Here is a 24270-nt window from a genome sequence, read left to right as displayed (position 1 = left end):
TTTAATTTATAAATTATTTTTCGTTTGTAAATATGTCGTTTGACTTTTTTTACGTAGAACACCCAAACAATCACTAGTTATTCTCCCATTTTGCCTTTTCAAATAAAGGGTTCATCCTTTTTCAAAATAAATTTGAGCCAAGGGCAGAGCCAGTCCCGTGACTCAATAGGAATTTAACGTTATTAGATGAAAAATACAATCTTTTTTAGGAAATACTTTGCGTCGTTAGATTTGTTTATGCTCAATTATCTAAGCTGATTCATGCACTCAAGTGTAAACCAACTTACAACATGTAGCGGTGGATAATTCAACTTTGAGTTGTCAGCAATTTTACTGCACACACGCAACCTTATAGTGTCATGGTCAACTAGGCAACAATATTGTAAGGGGCAGAAAGGTCCAAGTGGCAGTTGAGACAAACAACTGGTGCAATTACTTAAAAAATTAAAAAGAGAAGATCTAATAAGATGCAACTGTGCAGTACTTAAACTAGAAAAAGAAAAGTTCTAAAATAAGGGGAAACCAGGGTAATCAAACAAAACGAAACAAAACAAAACCCCTCCTCTCCCACCCCCAGTGGCAAAGAACTAGGATCCTCTCCCAACTTTGATCTCGCCCCACTCCCAACCATCCAATCAACGTCGCTATCCTCCTCTCTCACGGCTCCTTTCCAAGATTCTGCCCCCCAGATCGCCAGAGCAAAGATCGGTGGCGAGAAGAGGAGGGGGAGAAGAGGAAGAAAGGGGCGGAAAGGGAAGGAAAGCGAAGGGAGCAAAAGGAGAGCCTTTTCTTTCTCTTTCTTTCTTTACCCTCCCTGCAAGAGGCAGCTCGGCGTTGCGAATTGGTCGGATTCCGTCGCTCGCCGTCCTCAAGATGAGGTTTTGATGCCCCGATTCCGGCCTTTTTTTTTTCCTCTGGCTATTTCAGCACCCCGGAGCTCCCCTGATCAGGGCTTCACCTGTGCCATCTTTGCTGCTGCCTCCTCTTTGATCTTCGTTGCTGCGCCCACTCCTTTTCAGTTTTAGCTGGTAGCTCGCCAGTTTTTGCAGGGGTTTTGCAGATTTCTGTTGTTCAGTGGTGAGGTTTGCTGTCCAGATGGAGATTAGATTTCCTTAGTTGATCATGTAGCCTGCTTGCTCAATCCCCGTCAGTTAATCCAGTTTACCTCTAACTGGCATCCTTTGAATAAACAAGTTCTTGATTCCTTCTCTTCTCTTGCAATTGCAACTTTTTGTGTGCAAATTGTCCATTGACCATACAAAAGAAGAGATTGTTCTTGGCACATTCGGCGGCAATGGACGATGTGCCGAGCCAATTGCTCTTCTCCCATCCAGAGGTGCCTGACAGCTTCGATGACTTCTTGAACAACATCACAACCTGCACCCACACCCACACCTGCAACCCTGCCGGTCCATCGGCGGCAACGCACACCCACACCTGCCTGCACACGCACACGCAGCTCTATGCCAGCGGCGAAGAAGACATGAAAGAGGACCTGGCGAAGCCCCGGAGACCGTTGGGGAACAGGGAGGCAGTGCGCAAGTATCGGGAGAAGAAGAAGGCACATGCAGCTTTCTTGGAGGAGGAGGTCAAGAAGCTCCGTGCTACCAACCAGCAGCTACTGAGGCGGCTGCAGGGCCATGCTGCGCTCGAGGCTGAGGTGATCAGGCTAAGGAGCATCCTACTTGATGTCCGGGGCAAGATTGATATGGAGATCGGCACATTCCCTTTCCAGAAGCAGTGCAGTGTTGGCTCTGTGGCATGCACTGATCCAAGTATGTGCTTAAATGGAAATTCTGAGGCTGGAGGAATCTGGGAGGAGTGCTCTAGACCAGTGGGTGCAGATCGTATGATCGACAAAGATGGTAGCATGTCACAAGAAATTGATATCCCAGGACCAGTGCATTCCATTTCCATGGGTGTTGTCGGAAGCTTGGTGACTTCTGCTTCTCTGTCTGAGTGAATGCTTTCAAAGGCCTGTTTCAGTTGTTTGGCAATTTTTCAATCCATGCCATGCCAGGTTCTTCTTACTTCAGGGGTAAACAATTTTTGTCAGTCATACTCACAGGGAATAAAAGGGTAACAATGAGTAGGAACTGATCTGGTGCCTTTTATGTTCTAATGATACTCCTTGTGTAAGCTTTCTTTAGATAATGACTCCTCTTGTAAGTATTCACTCTGTATATACTACAGAATACTTGGATATATATAGCACTGCAAGAATCTGTGCTTGATAATGTTCTTGAAAATTGTAATACCAGTATGTAAATGAAGTATACTTCAGTTCTGATATGAATCTGTTAGTATTCAAATTGACTTGCTTTCTGATAAAATGTTTTGCTTCCTGTTAATTTCAGTCACTGTTACTGTTGATAACTTTACTATAGAACCAACTTTGTTTATCATTTTTTTCATGGTACTCATGTAATACTTGTATAATAGCACCAGAAGAAGCTAATATTTAGTTGTAATACCACATGTAAATGTAGTGTGCTTTGGCTTTTGATTCGGAATTGTTATTACTCAGCTGCTGACTATTACTGATAAAATGCGCTGCCTCAGTTAGTTGCAGATGCTGTTTGCTGAAATAGTTCAATGCAGAGATGATTCTGGCCAAACCAGTCCTCTCCACTGCAAGGTTTTTCTTTATTCAGTAATTGCTTTGCAACTATGGAAATATAGTTAAGAGTTTAATTATGCTGTTTATCCTGCAGAAGAATATAAAGGATGCGGTCACCCAATGGTGCTGAAATGCTGAGGACTGAGTGAAAGCCTTCTAATGACGTGGGAATATTTGCCATGGTTGTGGTTTGTACATCTGTACAAAGTGTTCATTATTCAATATTTATTTCTAGGTCAACTTGAATTTCACATCTAACAAAATTATGCTTCAACTAATCAGATAAGATATCAGTCTCAAGCAAAAGGCTTAATATTCTGTGCACTCATCTGCTTTTAGATTTACATGGAAAGAGCGAACATATTAGTCCTTAATACTTCAACACTTAGCTGCTACTCTCTCTCCAAACTGTAATCTGACTAGTCTAAGATGCGCACTTATTTTCAGCTATTTAATTCTGGATTTAGAATGCTAGATAGTTATTTGTGAAGATCCAGGTTAAACATTTGCAGAGCTGATAGCTTCAAGAGAATAACCAAGGAAATTAAATTCTATATTTTCTCATGTAAAAGATGCTCTGAAATTAATTCCATTGGTAGTTCATGTAATATTTGGTACAGATGAATCGTGCCATGTAGGAATAGTAGAGATATTGTTCAGGAATTTATCGAAAGAGGTAAATTCTGATATTAAAATTTGGAGGAACAAAACCATTTTTTTAGAAACAGGAAAGAGACTGGGAAGCTAGCATCTCAAGCTTTTTAGCTTTGCATGCTATTCTGACGGTGATGCAATAGATCATCGGGGAGAGGCACTATTCTGGTTTACTCTTTGCTAGTTAGCACAGGGACTGCATTTTGATTGGGCATCTTTCCCTGGCAGAAGCCAATACCAAAAGCAAGAGGGAATGATTTGACCTGAGAATTGGCACTGTAGTACTCTATTGAATGATGTTATATCAACAGTTGCTGGTACAAGATAATGATCTAATCATCTAGAATTATTGGCAATAGCTATTCCCTTCCATACATAGCATCCTTCCAACAGATGCTATTATTTCCTATTAAGTACTCTTATGTGGCAAAAAATATATATGTTTTGTTGTTGTCAGTTGTCATTACATCAGAAATATTTTTCAGAAGTAGCGTATTTCTGTTGTAGCAATTTCTTTTATTTCGGATCACCATCAAAAGACAATTTAATAAAGGAATTGTTTCGTGAAAGCAAAGTCTGAATTGGACATTTGTTTAATTGCTTTAGCATGTGTATCGTGATTAGCACAAACATTATGTTAATTGTCATCTCCATCATTGACGGTTTCGGAAATTGTAGATTGAATTGTTGGTTACCCACTCTCTTTGACCACGGACACAGAGGCACCACAAAAAAAAATGTATCTAACTTTCTACGGTTCACGCTTAGTTTTTATTTGTTCAACACAAGTCCTTTCATTCTCATTTGTGACCATAGTTTAATGCATGATTACCCCCCAAAAAATGCACATACCGTTTTCAGCTCCAATCATGATTTTTTTTTAAATTAAAGAAAACTATGTGCTATTCAGGCAATTGGCATATCCTGACGTAATTTTGTATGAACAAATCTCCAATAAATCACCCAGATAAATTCAAAATTGACTCCATATCCGAGCAAGGCCAGGGGAAGCAATTGCCGTTAAGTCATGATGCATGTTATCTCAAGGTGAATAGATCAACCTCTGTGTCATTACAGGATTGCATACCGAGTTACTGTACTAACCATTAAGAAGTGTTGAAATGAAAATAATCAGAGGCACAAATCTAACAAGAAACATGAACATTTTCAAAGGATTATTAAGCCATTGACTTCTAAGTCCAATTAATTATTGTTTTGGGAAATGAGCTTGGCATGTTATCATTTGGCCACGTTTCTTATCGTCTAGAGGTGAGCATGAGGCATCCAGAACGTCATCCTATGCACAATGCAAATGCTAATGTTCCTTTGGGGATCTCTGTTCCTACAGGAACTGGACTGTTTTCTGCGAAAAAAATCTTGTTGCAAACATTTATTTTGGGTGGCCTGTGGCTGTGAGCACTACCATGGGAAAATGAAGCCGGATAGCTCAGCCTTGTCAAATGCTTTGTTTTTTTTCTGAACATGTCAAACTGCTCTGCTGAATGCTGATGGGCCCTGTTTAGTTCTCGAATTTTTTTTCAAAAACATCACATTGAATCTTTGATATATAAATAAAGCATTAAATATATATTAATATTAAAACTAATTACGTAGTTATGGAGAAAATCACGAGACGAATCTATTGAGTCTAATTAGGACATGATTAGCCATAAGTGCTACAGTAACCAACATGTGTTAATGATGAATTAATTAGTCTCAAAGGATTTGTTTCGTAGTTTTCAAGCAAAATCTAAAATTTATTTTATAATTAGACTACGTTTAATACTTCAAATATGAGTTCATCACGATAGTCATCACCTGTGTTTTACACAGTGTTCTTGTTGTGAATAGTTAATTAAAACAGTGAAAAATACTACATGATGTACTTAGTATTGCTGGCCTATAAATAAACTAGACCCCAAGGCCGTGTTCTCCATCATCCGTAAGTTAAGTAACCTCACTTGTTTTTCACGCGTATATTTCTCGAACTGATAAGTGGTGTATTTTTGTAAAAAAATTATAGAAAAATTGTTTAAAAAATTATATTAATTTATTTTAAATAAACTAATTATGTAATAATCTATTACTACGTTTTTTCGCGCTAGGTAATTTAACTTACCACCTCCTTTATCGAACGCGGCCTAAGAGTGGTCCCAACGCATACCCCGTGAGCTAAAGTTTATCTTGTCCATATTATCAAAACACTACAATTTCACTTATGGGATCCTCTTTTTTGCTTTTTTTTGGAAAATGTCAAATGACATATATGCAAACGAAAAAATGTGAATAAAATTTTTATGTATATGTCCGTAGCAATCTAAAAGTTAAGGCTGAAAAATAAACTAACCCTAAAATCGAGGTTGAAAATTTAAATTTTGGCTTATAAGCATAAGCAATTGTTTTAGAGAATTATAAGTAATTGTTTTAGAGAAGGGTATTCTTTTACCTGGCCTCTGTATCCAATTGAATAAATGCAATGCTTTTTACATTGTTAAATTAGGAACTAATTCATGCTCCTATCAAGATTTGAACTCAGGACCTTGAGTGCTTTTTTAAATTGGGGACTAAAAAGATATTTGAACTTAGGACCTTATGTGCTACTTAGGTCTTAGGTCACTATAATCACCAGGCTAAATGTCATTTCGCAATCCATAGTGTTTATATTATATCCATCTTTCAGTATTCAACCCTATTTCAATCATTATAATGTGTGTCTTCGTTGAATGATGTTAAGGCTAGATTTCATACAAGACCACGTCTTGCACTCTCTCCATATTAATTGCAGGGTCCTTTATTTCTTTTCACATGACTTTTTTTTAGGATTAAGGATCCTTTGGATTTGCCACTATTCACACGTTGTTCAAAGGAATTATAGAGGGAAAGTGTTGCATTCCCATGAAAACACACGAATTTCATAGGATTTCAAACATCCAAATACAACCTCTTTTTTTTCCACTAGCTGAGCATAGGATGGATCCAGTTCACATGTAGTCTCATGTAAACCCAACGGTTAGATCATCCAAGATATTGTTCAACCAAAACCTACTGCACTTGTGCTATAGCTTAGGTACTGTAGCTTCATATCTGAACCATTTATTATAAAAAAAAATAGATGGCAAAGATTATATGCAATTCTTATCTTAGTATCTAGTGGTTCTATGTGATCTTAGTCCGGAGAGCATAGAGGATGAATCATGCAATATTGTTGTGTTTCCTATGTGCAATCCGATCTTATTCTTGCTTTTTTTTTTACCCTTAGATTTTTATCCTATGTAATATATTACTTTCTCCATTTTATAATATGAAATTATCTTAGATTTATATATATATTAATAAATTTATACATATATATATATATAGATTATATACATCTATTAATGAATAAATCTATACAGGAAAAAAATCTTACTGGTTACAATATGAATCAGAGGTAGACCAAATAGCACCTCATGTTTTATCTCATGTAGACTGTAGTATGTTATTTAATGTGATATGGGAGTGCCCTAACGGCCTAAACTGCCCAGATGGCCGTGATACTCTGCGGATAGGTCTCATACCTCATTAGTAAATCAGAGACAGAAAATTGCATGAGTATTGTTCTTGCTCATCTACTTTACTTCATGTGTTTTTACCTATAAAGATTGGCAACGGTATTTCTAGACTCAACATTTTGCTAGATTCTGTCGCCAACACAGGGCAAAGCACCAAGCAAACCACAGAACGTCGGCACACTAGTGCAGTGACTTGATTAAACTTTTGCAAAGGCCAGCACGTAGCAACGTTGGCCCTGTCCTTCACCATCACATAAAGATACAAACAACGTCGGCGCTGCCGGATGAGCAAAGGGGAGAAAAAGGGTAAGAAACCCTGTAGATATGTGTAGTAGTTGAAGCATGATGGAAGGCAGTCAATCTTCACAGCCAAAGGAGTCCAGCAGGGATGCAGTCCTTCGTAAGCATACACCTTCAGAAAAGATTGTGATAGATGACATTATACACATTGGCTTGTTCTCCAGAACTACTCTCATCGTGTTAGTCCATAATTAGCTCGAGCATTTCAGATAAAAGACAAGATGTAACTGAAAAAATCTTCTCCTCCAGCAGAAACATAAAGGGGCTGGGATCTCGTTGTCACTGATGCACAATGGTGGATGCTAACAGATCTATGTTAACATCGTCGGTGGGTAACCAATCACAGAAATCTTTACATCATTTCAAATGCTGTGCTCTCCAATCAACAGCAAAATCTGTGCTGTCGTCTTCCTCGTCACTAGATGAGTCGCTGCTTGACAACATGTCCATACCAACAGGTTTGCTGTTTGCTTTAGCGGTCCGTGCGGCTTTTGACTCGGTTAGCTGTTTCTTCAGCATATCCACCCGCTGCCTGTACTCCCTGTGTACAATATAAATGGACTTAGGAAATAAAAAAAAGAACTTCACTTCGCTAAGCATGAACGTTCAAAAATAGCAAGTTGTGGCAAAGGATCGTACTCTTGCTCTAAAGTCAAGTACTCCTCTCTCTCAGCAGCAGCATCAATCTACAGTTCACATGCTTATATCAGCAATGCAGAACTAATACTTGCACAAGATACGCAAAGATTTCTTTATGTGTAACTAGATAATAATAAATAGGTTGAAGTCTAACCTCCTCCTCTTCAAGGCGGTCATCAACTTCCTGTAGGTCCTCCTGAATTTCCTTCTCAAATTCTTTGTATGCATCGCTGAGAAACATATTTTTATAATGTATTTCATGCCAAAATTTCAGTTAACAAAATAAACTGAATAACATATTATCTTTAACTCATAATGTAATGCAACAATTTAGCAGGAAGAGTATGCTCTAAAAGGAAAACAACAAAAGTTCAGGAGTAATTGAGTTCACATAAACAGAAGCATATGACCATTACCCCTCTGAGCCTCATGCAGGTTTGAACCTGACAGGTGATAAGTGCATAAAGGGTGTGAAAGTAACAATGACAAGGCTATAAATCAGCTTTGGTCATTTTGTTAAATTCTGCTGACATTCTTTCATAAAATTGGTTCTCTGATAAGCTTGCCAAGATAATAACCATCACCCTTTACGTATTTAAAATAATATTCAGAAATTTTTATTATGAAAGAAATTCAAACTTGTCATTTTAAAAGGAATACTACTATTCTTCCTTAAGGGTATCATATGTGAAAATAATGATCATGTAAATGAGTGTCTGCAAGAGCTCTACGTAAGCATATACTCAATAAATGCAATGCATTTGCAAGCAGATGAAAACCTTACTTGATATCAATTTTCGGCGGTTCGATACCACGAGCACGGAGATCTGCATCTTTGTTATCGAAGAATCCTTCTGGCAGTGATCCTTTTACTTCAGAACTTTCCGTACTCTTTGCGGATTTAGACAATTGGCTAGGTTCACTGGGTTGCATGACATTGTTATTTTTGTTGCTATCAAAGAACCCAGCAGGTACACCTTTTGCCTGCATGTGATTTGAGATGGAAGCGTTCCCAGGTGCACTATTCAACTCAGTAGGAGCTGGATCTTCGTCTTCATCATTATAGTCAAAAAAGTTCCCTGGAAGAATTCCTTTGACATTGGCATTGGCTTGACTTTCTTTCTTTGGTATTTTCTCAAAATTGACAGATGGCTTAGTTTTGCTGGCTTCTTTGGTTTTCGGTTGAACATCAGCCACCTCCCGACGCACAGACCTTCCTTCCGAACCAGCACCTAGTCATATATGGTGTTACATTAAGGAATTCATGTACAGAAATATATTTTTGGATTGCTAAATGGATGCTTCAGTTGTTACTGTAACATATATAAATAGTGCTAGTATGAAGATCTTGATAAAATAGGCATCTAATAAATATTATGTACATTCAGGTAATATAGTACCCTACAGAGAGTCGCATGACATAGATATTTGTTTCTTTCCTCTTCAGATATTACAATATGCTGTGTATCGAACGAAAATGTACAATTTCAAATTCTAACACCGTTTCTCACACAAATAATAACATTTGACAGGTTTTAACCATTATCAGATGTACTAAGGAATGTAAAGTCTAAGGTGCAATCTTCTTTTCTTAGTTAACTGAAACAAATTAAGTAGTTTTATCGCAATTTGATGGAGTTAGATCTGTTCAAAATTTGCTCACAAAAACAAAGAACAACATGATAATACTATCCTCTTTGTTTAAGAATAAAAAAACCGAACTCATTGCATTAAATTAAAGTTTTAGAATACAAAGATCTAAACAACCAAATGGTATACGAGCATTGCACCAATCATTGACCAAAATGTTAAATCAGATTCATGATTAATACGGTTCTAGATCCTATAAAATGAGAATTCAATGATAGATCAGCATCCATAGAGAGATTGCAAATAACAGGATATAAGCAATGCCTACAAAGTATAAACAAGGTTGTTCCAGTTGCTTTGTCACTGTATCTTTAAATTTAACGCAGACAAATAGGAGGAAGTGTTCATTACTCTCACCATCACTATGCCTTTTCATTCCCTGGTTTTCAAAAAAGTTGGCAGGCAGTGTGGAAGATTTTGCTTTCTGAGACTCTGCAGGTTGCTCGTGATTGACCTTATTCCCACGAGATCCTGCACCTGCTGCAGCTTTAGCAGCGGCGGCAACTTTTGCCTGTACCATAAAAATGACAAAAATACAAGCTCAGGTAAGAAAATTTGCACCAGCATCTCAATAACGAAGATCCTTCAAATTCAGGGAATGGCCATTGATCTGAAAATAGGTATGAAGTCATAGAATATTCACTTTCCTTGGTTCAGTAAAACTAGACTCTCATGTCTGGAGTTTCAACAAAGAAATTCTGTATGAAACACCATGGTTGTCGGCAATATTAGTCACACACTGATTTGACCGTTTTGATAGTATCAAAAGGACCAGATTAAGCTAAACTTAGTAGAAGAAAAAAAAAAGCCACATAGGTATTATACTGCCATAACCACCAACAGACCACAACACGTATGAAATTAAGACCATCTTCCGTGCTAATAAAAAATTTTGTCCAACAGGTATTTCAACTCCATAGTTATTATATAAATATATACGGCAGCATACTCAACAGAAATGTATAAATCTGCAGTTACACTGTTGAATTTATATATGTATTTGTGTTTCCATTAGTATACACATTCATTATCCATTTTTTAAATAGATGAAATTTCATTTCACATGGGATAAGATAGTAAGTGAAGTGATGTATCATGTGTAACTTCCTTCAAATGTCCATCCAAGCATAGATTATTCAGAATGAACATGTTTTTGTGTCCTCTATTTACCTCATGATGTTTCCGTGAAACTTGGTGTGCGGGCCAAAGTGCTTCAGATTTCAGAGTTACGTTGCAGATTCTGCAGATGGGCTGATCAAATTCATTGTACCTGCAGCAATGATTCACCTGGCTATTAGAATTGTGCTTTAAAATCCGCATTTTCATTGTGTTGCTATCTACACTGCCTTTAGTCATTACCGTTCATGATATTCGGAATTGGATTAAACCTAGCAACAATGCTGTCGGGAACGTTCCAGCTGAACAAGATGTAAAGGTACTATGTAAATTGTGATTGGAGCCATAGTAAAACAAGTTTTTCCATGGCTCTCTGTAAATTGCCAATTCGACAGAAAACCGGAACACAATAGTTATGGTATACCAGCAATGTCCTTCCAATCTACTCGAGGATACGCAAACAGGTTGAAGCCATCAAATCTGTGCCGGGTATGTGAAAAGCATTCAAAATTTCAAAGGGTTACATCAAGCAATCGCGCGAGGTTTGGCAGTGGGAGCTTAGCGGTAGGATCCAGAGACAAAACTAGCACACAACTCTACAACCCGCGAGAGAGGAGCGGAGGTATACAGAGACGGGGAGAGCCGGAGAAGAGCGAGGCAAGGGAATGGGGGGAGATAGAGGGGAGATACCTGACGAGCGAGGGGTCGATGCGCCTCTCCTGCTTCTCCTTGGCCTCGCGCTCCCGCAGCTTCGCCCGGAACAACGCCTTCCTCTGATCCATGGCGGCGCGAGAAAGGATCCACCACGCCCCCCCCCCCAACCTCGAGCCCGCCGCCCTGCCTCCTGCCTGCGTCCGTGAAGGTCGCGGCGGCTTCTTCTACCCCCACCTCCGGCGGCCGCGAAGACGGCGTCTTCTTCCTTCTCCTCCTCTAGAACCTTCCTCCGAGCAACGACGGGAGAGACGAAGAGCGAGCGGGGCTCACGTCACGGCCTCGGCGGCGGTGGGCCTGCGAATGGCGGCGTGGCGACGCGGCCCACGTCGATTCACGCCCGAGTGGGCTACGCCGCGGCCCGCAACTCCGTGGACGAGGCCGCGGCTGCGTGAGCCGCCAGCCCAAGACCCCAAGAAACTCTGGGTAGGCCACGCGGGGAGGATCGATGGCCCTCCTATGTTTTTTTTTTCCTTCCTCTCTCAACTAAAAGCAATTGTTTTGCCTCTCGGCAGCTGCCAGTTGCGACGTGCCAATACGGTCTATACAATCAAGAAAAAGATGGTTTTCTGAAAGGACCACTTGTTTTTACCTGGTTTTTCTAAATACATGATTTTTGCGTGACGTGTGATGGATGGACGACACCATTTTAAGTAAAATATGAAAATAGTATGATCAAAATTGTTACTAACAAAAACTTGTAAAATAATGCTAGTTTAACTTTCATCGACAAGAAGCAATTTTCTAGAGAGGCATTTATCGAGAAGAATTTGATGATCAAAGATTTGTTTCGTTAACTTTTTTTAATAAAACAAGAGCCATCATATTCTTTGCAGAAGATAGAGCTATTTACTTACCACCTCCATCTTTAAAAAAATCATTTCTAGCTCCTCTTGTTTATCCAATGAATACTTCAAATTATTTCATTGGAGTTTTGGGATTTTAAAAAGTAAAGAACAATAATACCGGAGTTTGAAAAGACGAAAGACATTATAGTTTATAACTTTTGAGGCCACCTACGATTACACGTCCACTCAATGTGTGGCAGTACAAAATGATTAATTAGTCCGTAAGTAGGGGCGGATCCACACAAGATCCCACTTAAATTTAATACTTAGTGTATTACTAATATGTAATTAAAAAATTTAGCGCACTAACAATTAAAATAATAAGGTACTATTCGATTTTTGGACTGGGTCCGCCCCTGTCTGTAAGCACCCATGGAGCATGACACAGGACGCATAACAGAAGGCAATTCTCAAAGTATTTTGGTCTGGGAGGAGCCAATACGTCCCTCTTAAAGCATGGCCAGCGACAGTGAGCGCTGCTTAGCGACATGTTAACCACACGAGTAGTAGCGAGGGCCTAGAACGATCCGATCGGACTCCAAAAAAGAATGGACAGATATCAGCATCACGGTCACTGTCAGTCCCACATCGGCCGCTTTCAGCGGGCAACCACGCCACACCATTCATTCTCCCAAACCTCCCAACCCATCCTTGATTCCTTTCCCCCCCAGTTTATCCCCCCTCCTCCTCAAGGTACGCTCGGGTTCTTGATTCTTTTTTACTACTCAGTTTAGTTGATTGCTACTAAATCGCTGTTGGCTGATGAGAGATTTTTAGTTTGATTTTCGAATCAGTTTTTCTGAATTTTTTTCCTAGTTTGGGCTTGCTCGGTTAATCCCTGTCCCTGTGGGAGGTTTAGAAGATGATAAGATGAAACAGACAAATGCAAGGAGTGATCAAATATACTTCTTTTTTTTTGCTTTTTTGCTGATTTGCTGGGTTAACTAAAGCTACTGCGTTAGTAGCTTGTATTTGTCGGTGAAACTACGGCAAATCATGAGCTTTTGCTGCTGCCTTGTGCTAAGATTCGTCTAAGTTTTGTCGCAGGAATCAAGCGAGATGTCGAACAGAGCCACCCACTGGTGCTACGTGTGCCGGCGGCCGGTTCGCATCGGCGGCGCCGGCCAAGGCGTCGTCACCTGCCCAAGCTGCAACGACGGCTTCGTCCAAGAGATGAGCGAGACGGGTCGGAGGGCGACGAGCAGCACGCTCGGGTTCGTCGGCGGGCCAGAGGACGACGTCGTCGACTTCCTCGGCCGGCGAGCCCGGATGATGGAGGCGATCTCCACCTTCATGGCAACGATGGGCGAGCACGACGTCCATGGCGGGCACGGCGGCGCCGGTCCCGTCGTGATACTCGGCGGCGGCGGCGGCGGCGGCGTCGTGCTGCCTACGCACGCGGGACTCGGCGCCCTCTTCAGGGGAGGCCGCCGTCCCAGCCTGGAGGCACTCCTCGAGCGGCTGCATCAGCAGCAGCAGCTGGGGAACAGCAGCCATGGCCCTCCTCCGGCCTCGCCGTCGGCGATCGACGCCATGCCCGCGGTGACGATCAGCCGCCGGCACCTCCACGCCGAGCCGCGGTGCCCGGTTTGCCAGGACGTGTTCGAGCTCGGCGCCGAGGCGCGGGAGATGCCTTGCAGCCACCTCTACCACGCCGCCTGCATCGTGCCATGGCTGGTCCAGCACAACTCCTGCCCCGTCTGCCGCCACCCGCTGCCGGCGCCGTCGCCGTCAGGTTCAACGACGGCGACCGCTTCTGACGGAGCTACCGGCGGCGAGAGGCGAACCAGGCGTGGGTCGCGGACGTTGCTCCGGCCATTTGGACCGTCTAGCTCTAGCTCTAGCAGGTCCCACTCTCACGAGTGCGAGGAGAGCTCGAGCGACATGACGGTCTATGAAGATCCTGGTCAAGTTAGCCGCATCCGATGGCATTACAACCACTGAGCCGATTCCAGTCTGAGTGGGGCTCTGGGTGGATGTGAATTTGTGATAGAAATGAAGCAACAAAAGTGTGAAACTTACGCTGTACATGCATTCAAAAATAAGGCCGTCCAAAAGTGTTAAGAAAGCAGCGGCATGTAGTGGCAGGATTACTGGTTTACTACGGTACCCAAATAGTGACAATTTTCTCCCCGTGAGGCGCAGTTAGCAGATAAGGAACAGGGTCCAGAAAACCAAAAACAACATTTCATCTTAACTGTTCTTGGGCTAACGTTCATGCAGCCCAGCCACCGCCGCCGCCGGAAGATCCCCACCCGCTTCCACCGTCCGGCGCTGGGACAGTCTTTTTACCACCGCCCCATCCTGATGCGTCGTTGGAGCCACCGGCAGGTGTTCCCCAGCCTGCACCGCCGCCACTATCACGGTTGTTGTCACCACCCCACCCAGCAGCATCCCCACCTCCAGATCCTCCATCCCCGCCGCCACCGCCTCCCCATGAGGAACCACCACCTGTGCCACCTGAGCCCCATCCACCTCCGCCACTCCCAATGTTATCAGTCCATCCCCCACTGTTGCCGCCACCGCCACCGTCGCTGCTCCAACCTCCACCACCATCATCACCGCCAAAGTTGCCTCGACCACGACCACCACGACCACGTCCACGACCACCAGAGTTGTTCCTTGAATCAAACCTGCCTCCTGCTTTAGAGAAAATATACCCAAAGGGAGATCGTGACTACTTTAAGGATCCATCAACATATAAGTAACAAATCATAGCCCATGCGGCCATGCCATGGATTAATAAATCTATGATCCAATGGTAACTGGACGTTGTTTAGTAGCCTCAAGGTTATTTTTTTTCAGATTTTGTGCAAAGCTCACTGACATTAACGATTTGAGAATAACAAAGAGTCTCAAACAAAACATGAAATAAATTCACCTCAAAACCACGTAAACAAACAGGAGCAACCCCCCCTAAAAAAGCCCAAATAAAACTAGTGCTTCCTTTTTTTTATCTTTTGAAGTAAATGGTTTTAATAATACTGGCGCATGCAACAGAGCGTGAATAGTATCCCACCCTAAAGATGCATAATGATGACCTGCCAATAGCATGCAGTAAAACTGGATAATAACATGGCAAAGTACGTTAAAAACTAACCTGATCTTCCAGAGAAAGGTCTATCCCTGTCGTTACCATCTCCAGCTCCACCACCAGAACCCCAACCTGAACTTTTCATAGGTACCATTGCAGCAACATTTCGCATTGATGGACCAGAATCAGGTGGTGGTTTGTCAATATGCTTCTGGAAATAGGACACTAGACGATCAATATTGTCAAAGTCCCTCTTCCGAAATCTATAGCCCTTTGGGTATAGCCCAACATACTCATGATGTGGATTTGTACTCCTAATGTAAGACAAAATAAATGTGCCTGGATGCTCATGAGATATGCCAAAACAATACACTATTCTCATAGGATTCTCTGCTTTCTCTGCCCTTAACAAATCATCAACCTCACTTTTTAAACCCTTCCTGAATTTGCGGTACGAGAGCATGCTCTTCAGGTGCCCTACCAAAGGATCCACGTACCTATCTATAACCTACACATATGCCAAAAGAAAATATCAGTAGTTAGCTAAAAGTAAAAGAATGACTACTTAAATGCTAATAACAAACATAAAAAAACACAGGGTAACCATGCCGACATGCAAAACAAGTACAGGAAGAATCACCATTTATAGATATTGAATAAGACCATAATAACAATGATAATAATAATAAATATCATGTGCACCAACCTCATCAAGATCTTCAAAAGTTTCATTATCAATTGTCAATGTTTTTCCAAGCCGAAGCAAGCTTGTAATATCTTTATGATCCTTCCCACCTTCAGTTATCTCCTTGTGCGCAAAGACGCCATCAAAAATTTTCAGAGTAAGTGTCAGAAATGACGGCCCCCTAGAACTAGGCCGAATGACCTTCTCACCAGGTTCTTTGTCAGATAAGAACTGTTTCAAGAGAGTTGATATAAGATCTTATGACAGAGCAAATGAAATAAACAGAGGGGGAACATGATGTGATTGATAAGAACATGACTAACCTGCATAGCTTCTTCGGCTGTCAAGTTCTGAAAGTGAGGATGGACAATCATTCGGGGCTTGAAATGTTTCTTTGCCAGTTCTTTTTGTTTCCGAATCTTATCTTGTTCATTCTGAGAACTCATGTCTTGTTCATGATAGTATGGATCATGGTTACCTCTGGAAAATGGTCTTCTCCTCATTTCACTGGCCTTGCATGTTAAGTAAACCATGAACCTGTTTTTATTCACATTCTTAATTTTGCCCGTTAATACATCACCTTCATGTAACTGCAGCGTTTCTAGATCAAAGCCCTCATCAGAATAGTTGTCAGCCATAACTATGGCTTTCAGACCAGAGTCGAAGGTGCAAATGATTCGGTTATCTTGTATACTACGAACAGTGACTTGAACAATCCTTCCATCTGATATGGTGTCCTCAGTTTCCCCAGAAAGCATCCAGAATTCCTCATCTGGAGTTGGTTCTGCATAGGGGGTCCTCCAATCAGAAAAACCGCACCGCAGTTCCAACTTTATATCTTTCAGTGTTTCCTCTTTATGGAACTCTTCTGGCATACTCTTCATGTACTCACGAATGTCGAGCGATTCCAGCATACGTGGATTTTCTCTTACATGCTCAATTGCCATCTCTTGTTCATCATCATCCATCTCATTTGCTTCATGTGGTGCTTCCTCAGCATAGACATCCTTTGCCAAAGTTTTCGCTAATGCATATGACTCAGGATGTATCCTTGTATCCTCAAGTAGATCAATGATTTGAGCACTAGCTGCAGCTCCACCACTACGGCGAACACGTAAAAAGCCAGATGCATTCATGAATACTTTCCTGCCCAGAGGTTTTACAAGATCTTTGCGACTAAAAATGGATCCTTCACGTAGCAATTCTTTCTGTAAAGCTGAAGCTTTACGTGGCCCCAAACCAGCAACAAATTGTAGAGTTGAAAAATGCCACTCATGGCTAGCAGCAAGATTAACATCGAAGCCTATTTGATTTGTTGCATCAACCATAACTTGCTCAACAACTTCATATTTCTCATCAGGAGTAAGGAACTGTTCAAGGGGGTGCAGTTTCCATGAAAGTATCTCTTTTCCAGGTCCACAGAGTGTTGCAACCATAGCCAATGGATTCTGCAGGTACCGACCAAGTGCCACAGCCCGTTTCACAATACCTATAAATATTTAATACAAACCACGAGTGTTGAGTATTCATAAGGTACCTGACCAGAAAACACTAACAGTAAATCAACATATTGCTACTGTACCTGACTGGCCAGGTAGTTGATCTGAAGATATCCGTGAGTTCTCGTACAAACGAGGCACAGACTCGTCGCCATAAACAATGCTAAAGTTCTCCATTTGTGGGTTCACATCTCTTGGATGATCTTCCACGATTTTAAAAATAACCTATGCAATGATGGATATTAGTTTAAAACCAAGCAATCAGGTTATCGCACTACATCATTAACTTATAAAAAGTACTATTGTCCTCATGAATGGCCAGTGGGCATAACTAAAGACTCAACCAATCACAAGCATTTGGATGTCATTAACCACAATGGCTGATCTCATGAGTAGGGGTGGCCATTTGGCCATTTTGGTTAATTCGATTTTGGTCTTCTATCTTCAACTAAATTTCGGTCATTCAAAACTCTTAAGAAAAATTGAGGACCAAAAAATTCGGTATCGGTCATGGATGAAAATCAGTAAGAGGTTTCATATATGGAAAAAAACCATAGAAATATTCAACGATTTTATAGCACAAAAATCACAAAAATTGCAAGCATGCCCTAATGAAGACTCATATTGGGTTGCATGCCTAGGAGTAGGGTTGTGAAAATTAGAGTTTAATACTATTGGATCTAGTGGATTTGAGGTTGCATTTGGGCAATTTTGGTTAACTCAGCGAAGGGGACTAACCGCAATGACTGAACAAAATTCAGTCCTTCAGTATCTAAGACCGAATTGATGACTGAATTCAGAGTCTCAGTCCCAGTCTTATTGGTTCGGTCTTTTTTCTGATCACACCTACTCATGAGACAGCATCCAACAGCAAGGTGAGCTTGCGGCGTTCTAGTTATAGCAAAGGCTGAAAAAATTCTCTGCAGATGGTCATGAATGTTGCTCCTAGTGACATACCAACCAACCAATATAAAAAGGTTAAAACAACACATTTTGCTGGGCCGGTGGGCCCTAATTAGAAACTTTATGAGCATATAACTCTGTAGATGACAATTAAACTTATGACCTGATTTGGAAAAAGAAATTGCAAAATGAACAGAATCAAAAAAAAATACCTCATAAATGTCATCCTTGAGTTGCCTGCAATTATAGTTTGATGCTCCTACACATACGACATGAGGCTGATGATCAGTCATAAACTTCAAAACTCGCTGCTGGTCATTCTTCTTCCGTTGCTGCTCGGCAACACCTTGAGATCTAACACTGATAGAACCCGCATATAGAACATCAACCAATTCTCCAGATGCGTCTAACATTACAAAAGTGGTTGCTGGCTTCCCAGGACCCCAGCAACAGGCCATAACCCTCAACTCCGATTCATCATCCAGATCAATGTCAGAATCCTTCTTGTCCGCATCCTTTTTCTTCCAAGGAGCCACAGAGACCTTGTCCCACAATTGCTTCCCATATTCCATATTAAGCCAAATTTTGGCTTTCGCTGTCAACAGAGATCGAGCTTCTTTTTCCATTGATGGAAGAAGGAAATTGAAGAATGCATCATCCAGTATCATCTTCCGTTGCTCATCCCATAATTGTGCAGATTTGCTGACACAGTCACTTAAGTAATTTTCACGAGCCTCAGACATGAGCTCTTTCTTTGCACTTTCTGGCAGTTTTATCGTAACTTTGAGGAGCTTTTCTTCCTCTGCTTTCTGAATAAGAAGCCATTGTGCATCAACAAACTTGTTTAATGGCTTGTCACGCAGCCATTTAACACCTGATAGTTGATGATAGGGATCTATGATCAAATTGCCTTCAGGTGTAGGGCATGTTGAGACCACAGCTTTGTTCATGAAGATGCTCCGGATATGCTTTCTTACAATAGGCTCACACCCAATCTCAACTGCTGCCTGGTAAGACGGAGATAAAAGGTAGAACAGTTCATATTGGTGAGATGAAATGAAGTAGCTAACTTAAATGAGGTTTCTACCCTGATAATTTATTAGGGATAAAGTAATGTTATAAAATATACTCCCTCCGTTTCGCAATGTAAGACTTTCTAGCATTGTCTAGATTCATATGGATGCCAACAAATCTAGACATATATATGAATAATATGCATTCATCAATAAATGAATTTAGACAAGGCTAGAAAGTCTTACAATATGAAACAGAGGTAGTACATACCATGTGTCTGGCACCCCTAAGAACATCTTGTGGTGTTTCAAACATTGCACATGTGAAATTTGCAGCAACCTCTTCAGGAGATTCTTTCCCACTATCAAGTTCTCCTGCTTCCTGAAAGACAGATGGAGATAATGTGTGAAAAATTCTACCTTTTAGTACTATAATTTTATCAGTGCATAAAGATATGAACAACAATGGATTGCTTGCACTGTCCACATGTCAGAAGTTTAAAGAAAGGCAATGCAAGGTGCCAGCTTAGTGAACTTACAGGTATCTTCGTTAATGTGAGATGGTGACCTAACTGCTCAGCACTCCGACCAAATTGATTTGCAACCTCCCATAACCCTGCCTTGTGACAAATACTGTACAATGATTTCCTTTTTGGCCGCTTAAATTGGCCTTCTTCTTCAATTTCTCCAGGAGGGAAATGCAGATTGAATTTTGCATCAACATCTTCCACCTCTTTCTCAGATTTTGCGTCCTTCAATGCTTCAATAATGGAGCTATAAAGTTGCTGGTTTAGTGTCTGCCGTGTCACATCATCTATTCTTTGATTCTCATCATCGAATCTTTTTTCATAGTACATCTCCAAAGCATTCTTGCGCTTCTGAAGCAGCAGCCACTTTTTGTCTAAAGTCTGAACAGCCCAAAGCAACTAAAAGGAAGGCATCAGTGGAGTCAATACCTATATAACGTTTATAAATTAATGGTCAGGAACAACCTATGCTTAGTAATAGATACTTACCTTGTGCCACCTCATTTTGCGAGCATATTCTTCATCACCCTGTTCTTCATTGCCATGTTCATTGCCATCAAGATCTTTTAACAGACTTGGGCAAGTTTCCTTCCTATACATAGCGATGAAGGGAATCTGGCAGGTAACAATAGTTATGTAAGAAAAAATAAGCATAAAAAACCAAGCAGAGAACTTGTATACATTTACATACTTCAAATTTGTTGACATGTAACATGGTCAAGACACTTGCAATGTCCTTCTGATCAATGTCCTTGTTCACATGCTCATTGCTAAAAAATGACAAAAACCCTTCACCAGTTAGTTGGCTATGTATCCATACACTTTCTTCCTCTACCATTGTGGTGTCTGTTGGAGGAAACCCAGTTAGCTCTTCAGACAGCTGCCAAGAGGAGCAACAAATCAGACATGCACTACAACTAAATCGAGGATGCCAATGAAGAGTCTCAAATTGGTACCTGCATCCTCTCAGGTACATCGTTCTCTCTTATTTGTTCATCTTTTGGTGTCATATACTTCTCAGCAAGAATAAATGGCTCAAACTCGTCTTCAAGCCTGTTTCCTCTCAACTCACCAGAATTAGCAGCATCCCTCTCGAGCTCTTGCTTTCTCAGTGCTAATAGTTCATCAACATCACCAAATATATCATGAGCCTCTTGCAAGGCAGATGATGATACCCCTGAAGCTGAAGCTGGTCGTCGTGGTTTTCCTTTACCCTTCTTCCTTCTACAATTCCAAACAGTACTTGTATGTAACACTAACAAACAAAATCCAGTATAATTCCAGAGAGATATAGAACAATTTGGCACAAATGTGAAAAATAAGTCCATACTTTACAACTTGACCATTTGCGTCAATTTCATCTTCATCCACAATGAAGCCGGCCATTTCATCTTCAGGATCACCATCCTCATCTTCATCTGCCTGCTGATCATCCTCAACAATGTCTTCCTCGATAGGCGTGTCTGAGGAAATTGCATAGCAGCAAATAAGAAAATTAGATATTTTGTTCCTGCAGTCTCACATAAGCCATAGAGAAGTATATTTTCAGATGCAGATACCTTGATGGTCACCAAATAAGGAGTACTGAACTCTTTCCTCAGCAGTACGCCTTTTTCCTGAGCCATCATCATCAGAGAAGCCAGAGCGCTCATCCATTTCAGATTCTCTTCCTGCCTTCTTCAGGCGCTTAAATTTGTTTCCCTGCAGTAAATTAAAAGATCCATAATTCAGAAGCATGCTAAGAAAAGCTCATGACAGGACCAACATATCTTTGAGCATACAGGCTTGGGACGTTGAATGCCAGTGATGTTATTATCCTGAAGCAACTCATAGTCATCCTCATCAAGCATGAACCCTTCTGATTCCCTGGGCACAGAAAATGTGTTTCAGTAACTTCTAAATAAGACAAGATAATTTCCACTGAGAAATCAAAATTAACCTTTTCTTCTTCTTTTTTCTTTTCTTTTTCCGTCTCTCATCATCACTTTCCCTCTCTTCATCCTCCTCCTCCTCCTCATCTGCATCATCAACTATGAAGCCATCCTTCTCATATTCGTCCTGACCTTCATCTGCACCGAAGCAGTTTTAACCCATTACCACCTAGCTAGCTCGAACCATCACAAGGTACTCAAACAGAAAAGAGCTACATAAAAAAAATAAACTACCCTGTCACGAAATTTTAATCCATTACTTAAGCGCACAAACAGGAATAGGATATTGAAATAGACCATTTCTGTAAACATGATGCAATGATAAAACATGTGCAGCATTCAATACATGAAAGTAGCGATCCAAATCAGTGGGGGGAAAGCACTGCAGTACAGCAGAATACATATATCCGAAATAGTAGCTGCCAGCTAGTAGGGATGAAAACTATCGTAATGAAGAACGTAGGAAAAATCTAACCTTCTTCATCCTCCTCGTCATCATCGTCGTCCCGATCGTCCATATCGTCCCTTCCCCTCCGCGAAGGCCGCGGATTCTCCTCCTCCTCCTCCTCCTCCTCCTCGACCTCGATTTCATCTGCCAGCGTTCGAACAGACGACCAATTTCTCCATTAGCAAACGCACACGAACCTCCGCTGGGAGAACCAATCAAACCGAAACCTCAAACCGAAACCGCAGAAAGCAGGTGAAGAGATCGCAATACCTTCCTCGTCAGAGAGCACCGTGCGACCAGCCATTGTACTCGAGGCGGCGGAAACCCTAGAACGCGAGAGCGGTTATGCCGAGGGTCTATCACAGCTGAGGGGGGCGCCTCCTTATATAGGCATAGCGGGACGCCAGGAGCCGCAAGGTCGCACCACGCGTGGGGGCGGCGAAATCTAGGGTTCCGCGGACGATCCTGCCGGCCCCCGAGCCGACGCCGCCGGCGACGACGAGGGAGGTAGGGTGGGCGATGCGGTGCTCCCCGGCGCTCCCTGCGGCCGCCTCCACCCGCCGGCGAGGAGGCGAATCCGGCGGCCTGTGAGGGAAGCCGCGGCGAACCCTAGGCTGGGACGGCGGCGACGGTGGGTCGTCGGGAACTTGGGGATGGCGGCGAGGAGTGTGTGCTGTGTCTGTGTGAGTGCGAATGAGGAGCTGCTGGTATAAGAAGAGATTTAGGTTTTTTTTACTTAACTCCCTAACAGTTTTCATATTTGTGTAGGTAAGTAGAAGTTTCCTTCAATAACGGTACACTCAAGGGTCAGATAAACATTTTGCATTCCACTGGGGTGGAAATATAGAATACGTGAAAATTGTGATTTTTTTTCCATCTGAAACGAAACAACTGGAGTAATTGCTTTCGCGACCAAAAAAAGATGTTTAACTAGCGTTTAGACATTGGCATGAATTTTAGAACAGAGATCGGGTGCTGAATTATACATTTTGGTTTATGGATTAAGTGAGATGGGTTGTACCATCCTTATTTTGCAGGATGGGTTACTTTCATGGTTACAGAGATGGGTTAAATTTGATTTTTTTTTGAAGGGGATGAGATAGGATAAAGTGAACTTATCACTTGTTTGATTCGATGGATAAATATGGAATGGTTGGATATAATTATCTCTCTATATTGAGTTGGTGAGGCTATCTCTCATATCCAAAATGAAATATTGAATACTATGATTAATATATGAATAATTTAAAATAATGAAATGTATAGTTATATATTTAAAATATTTTAAATAATATTAATAAAATAAAATAAACATTTCATAATACATATCACATCTGCATATGCGGTGTAATAAGTTTGATCTCAATTTGTAAGATATATTCGTCCCACCGTTTTGGTGCTGAGAGGAATATTTTTCTTCTAGATCCAACCATCCCGCTCATTCACCAACCAAACAGGGTCAGGGTTTGGTTTTTTCATGGAAAATACCAAATGTTATATTTAAAAACAGAAACAATTTACGAATAAAACTTGTATATACATATTTTTAGTTATCTAAAAAGCAAGATTGGAAAATAATTTTTGATGAAAAAAACCTAAAAATCAACTTCAAATTTAAAGTTAAAAATTTAAATTTGTTTATAAGTATAAGTAGAAACGAAAAGAAAAGATGGAAGTCATGGTTATTCTGCATATTCCTCTTATCTATGATTAAGTATATTTATGATAGTACCTTATTGCTAAGAGTATCTCAAATAAATGTTTAAAGTTGACTCTTAAAACTGAATTTTGGCAATTATGCTAGAGCACACGTCTTCAATAGAAAAATTAACTTTTTGGCATTTTTACATGTTAGTGACAACAAATTTGATACTTTCTTTTCACGAGCGTTGTAAAACGGATTAAACTCTTTTCGTAAAGAGTGTTAAAAATTTAAATGCCCTGTCCCCGACAGATTCACAAGTCTACTCCTAATATCTACACATATATAAAATTAAATCTTTCGTATTCTAGATTTATATATTCTCAATACACTTTATTTAGATTTGGGGAGGACATATTGGCAATATCTATGACTGATATTGAGGATACATGCGGAACAACCACCGCTAACATCTTAAAATTTAAAATTTTAACCTTAT

At 41.0% G+C, this 24270-nt stretch overlaps 4 protein-coding genes across 5 annotated transcripts; 2 read left to right on the top strand and 2 right to left on the bottom strand.

Moving 5' to 3' along the window:
- Positions 1–220: 220 nt before the first annotated feature.
- LOC102713546 (basic leucine zipper 23-like) lies at positions 221–2305 on the top strand. The gene has a single exon (XM_006654527.2). It carries the CDS (start codon positions 1295–1297, stop codon positions 1961–1963), a length of 669 nt encoding a protein of 222 aa, XP_006654590.1. The 5' UTR covers positions 221–1294; the 3' UTR covers positions 1964–2305.
- Positions 2306–6746: 4441 nt separating this feature from the next.
- On the bottom strand, positions 6747–11418 carry LOC102709848 (zinc finger protein 830). The gene is made up of 7 exons (XM_006655381.3): positions 11221–11418; positions 10585–10684; positions 9772–9925; positions 8549–8996; positions 7919–7994; positions 7765–7811; positions 6747–7666 (listed from the first exon to the last, which is right to left on the bottom strand). Exons 1-7 carry the CDS (start codon positions 11310–11312, stop codon positions 7483–7485), a joined length of 1101 nt encoding a protein of 366 aa, XP_006655444.1. The 5' UTR covers positions 11313–11418; the 3' UTR covers positions 6747–7482.
- Positions 11419–12615: 1197 nt separating this feature from the next.
- On the top strand, positions 12616–14204 carry LOC107304198 (E3 ubiquitin-protein ligase RZF1-like). Its single transcript, XM_040524231.1, has 2 exons — positions 12616–12782; positions 13137–14204. Exon 2 carries the CDS (start codon positions 13149–13151, stop codon positions 14031–14033), a length of 885 nt encoding a protein of 294 aa, XP_040380165.1. The 5' UTR covers positions 12616–12782; positions 13137–13148; the 3' UTR covers positions 14034–14204.
- On the bottom strand, positions 14063–22811 carry LOC102713273 (transcription elongation factor SPT6 homolog). Of its 2 annotated transcripts, none has more exons than XM_015837579.2 (17): positions 22400–22811; positions 22157–22273; positions 21690–21819; positions 21532–21616; positions 21310–21451; positions 21081–21213; positions 20707–20974; positions 20442–20630; positions 20240–20365; positions 19763–20149; positions 19495–19605; positions 18423–19217; positions 17391–17532; positions 16132–17297; positions 15830–16039; positions 15190–15631; positions 14063–14732 (listed from the first exon to the last, which is right to left on the bottom strand). In XM_015837579.2, the coding sequence occupies exons 1-17, from the start codon at positions 22431–22433 to the stop codon at positions 14305–14307; spliced, it is 4905 nt and encodes a 1634-aa protein (XP_015693065.1). In that variant the 5' UTR covers positions 22434–22811; the 3' UTR covers positions 14063–14304. The 2 variants fall into 2 exon arrangements, with proteins under 2 accessions (XP_015693065.1, XP_006654589.1); XM_006654526.3 differs by having other exon boundaries at positions 14063–14729.
- Between the last annotated feature and the right edge of the window lie 1459 nt (positions 22812–24270).

This window comes from Oryza brachyantha, chromosome 5 (genome assembly GCF_000231095.2).
Source record: "Oryza brachyantha chromosome 5, ObraRS2, whole genome shotgun sequence".
Lineage (NCBI taxonomy): Eukaryota > Viridiplantae > Streptophyta > Magnoliopsida > Poales > Poaceae > Oryza > Oryza brachyantha.
Note: the sequence above shows the minus strand (reverse complement) of the source record. Positions and strands in the feature narration are given on the sequence as shown.

What these genes read in the sequence shown, in the direction of transcription:
- LOC102713546 (XM_006654527.2), top strand. Translation starts at nt 1,295, where the DNA reads ATGGACGATGTGCCGAGCCAATTGCTCTTCTCCCATCCAGAGGTGCCT.
- LOC102709848 (XM_006655381.3), bottom strand. Translation starts at nt 11,312, where the DNA reads ATGGATCAGAGGAAGGCGTTGTTCCGGGCGAAGCTGCGGGAGCGCGAG. An exon ending in ATCGACCCCTCGCTCGTCAG is followed by an intron (nt 10,685 to 11,220) that starts GTATCTCCCCTC and finishes TCATTGCTGCAG; the next exon opens with GTACAATGAATTTGATCAGC. An exon ending in AATGAAAAGGCATAGTGATG is followed by an intron (nt 8,997 to 9,771) that starts GTGAGAGTAATG and finishes ATATATGACTAG; the next exon opens with GTGCTGGTTCGGAAGGAAGG.
- LOC107304198 (XM_040524231.1), top strand. Translation starts at nt 13,149, where the DNA reads ATGTCGAACAGAGCCACCCACTGGTGCTACGTGTGCCGGCGGCCGGTT.
- LOC102713273 (XM_015837579.2), bottom strand. Translation starts at nt 22,433, where the DNA reads ATGGCTGGTCGCACGGTGCTCTCTGACGAGGAAG. An exon ending in AGAAAAAAGAAGAAGAAAAG is followed by an intron (nt 21,617 to 21,689) that starts GTTAATTTTGAT and finishes TTCTGTGCCCAG; the next exon opens with GGAATCAGAAGGGTTCATGC. An exon ending in TACATGTCAACAAATTTGAA is followed by an intron (nt 20,366 to 20,441) that starts GTATGTAAATGT and finishes GTTACCTGCCAG; the next exon opens with ATTCCCTTCATCGCTATGTA.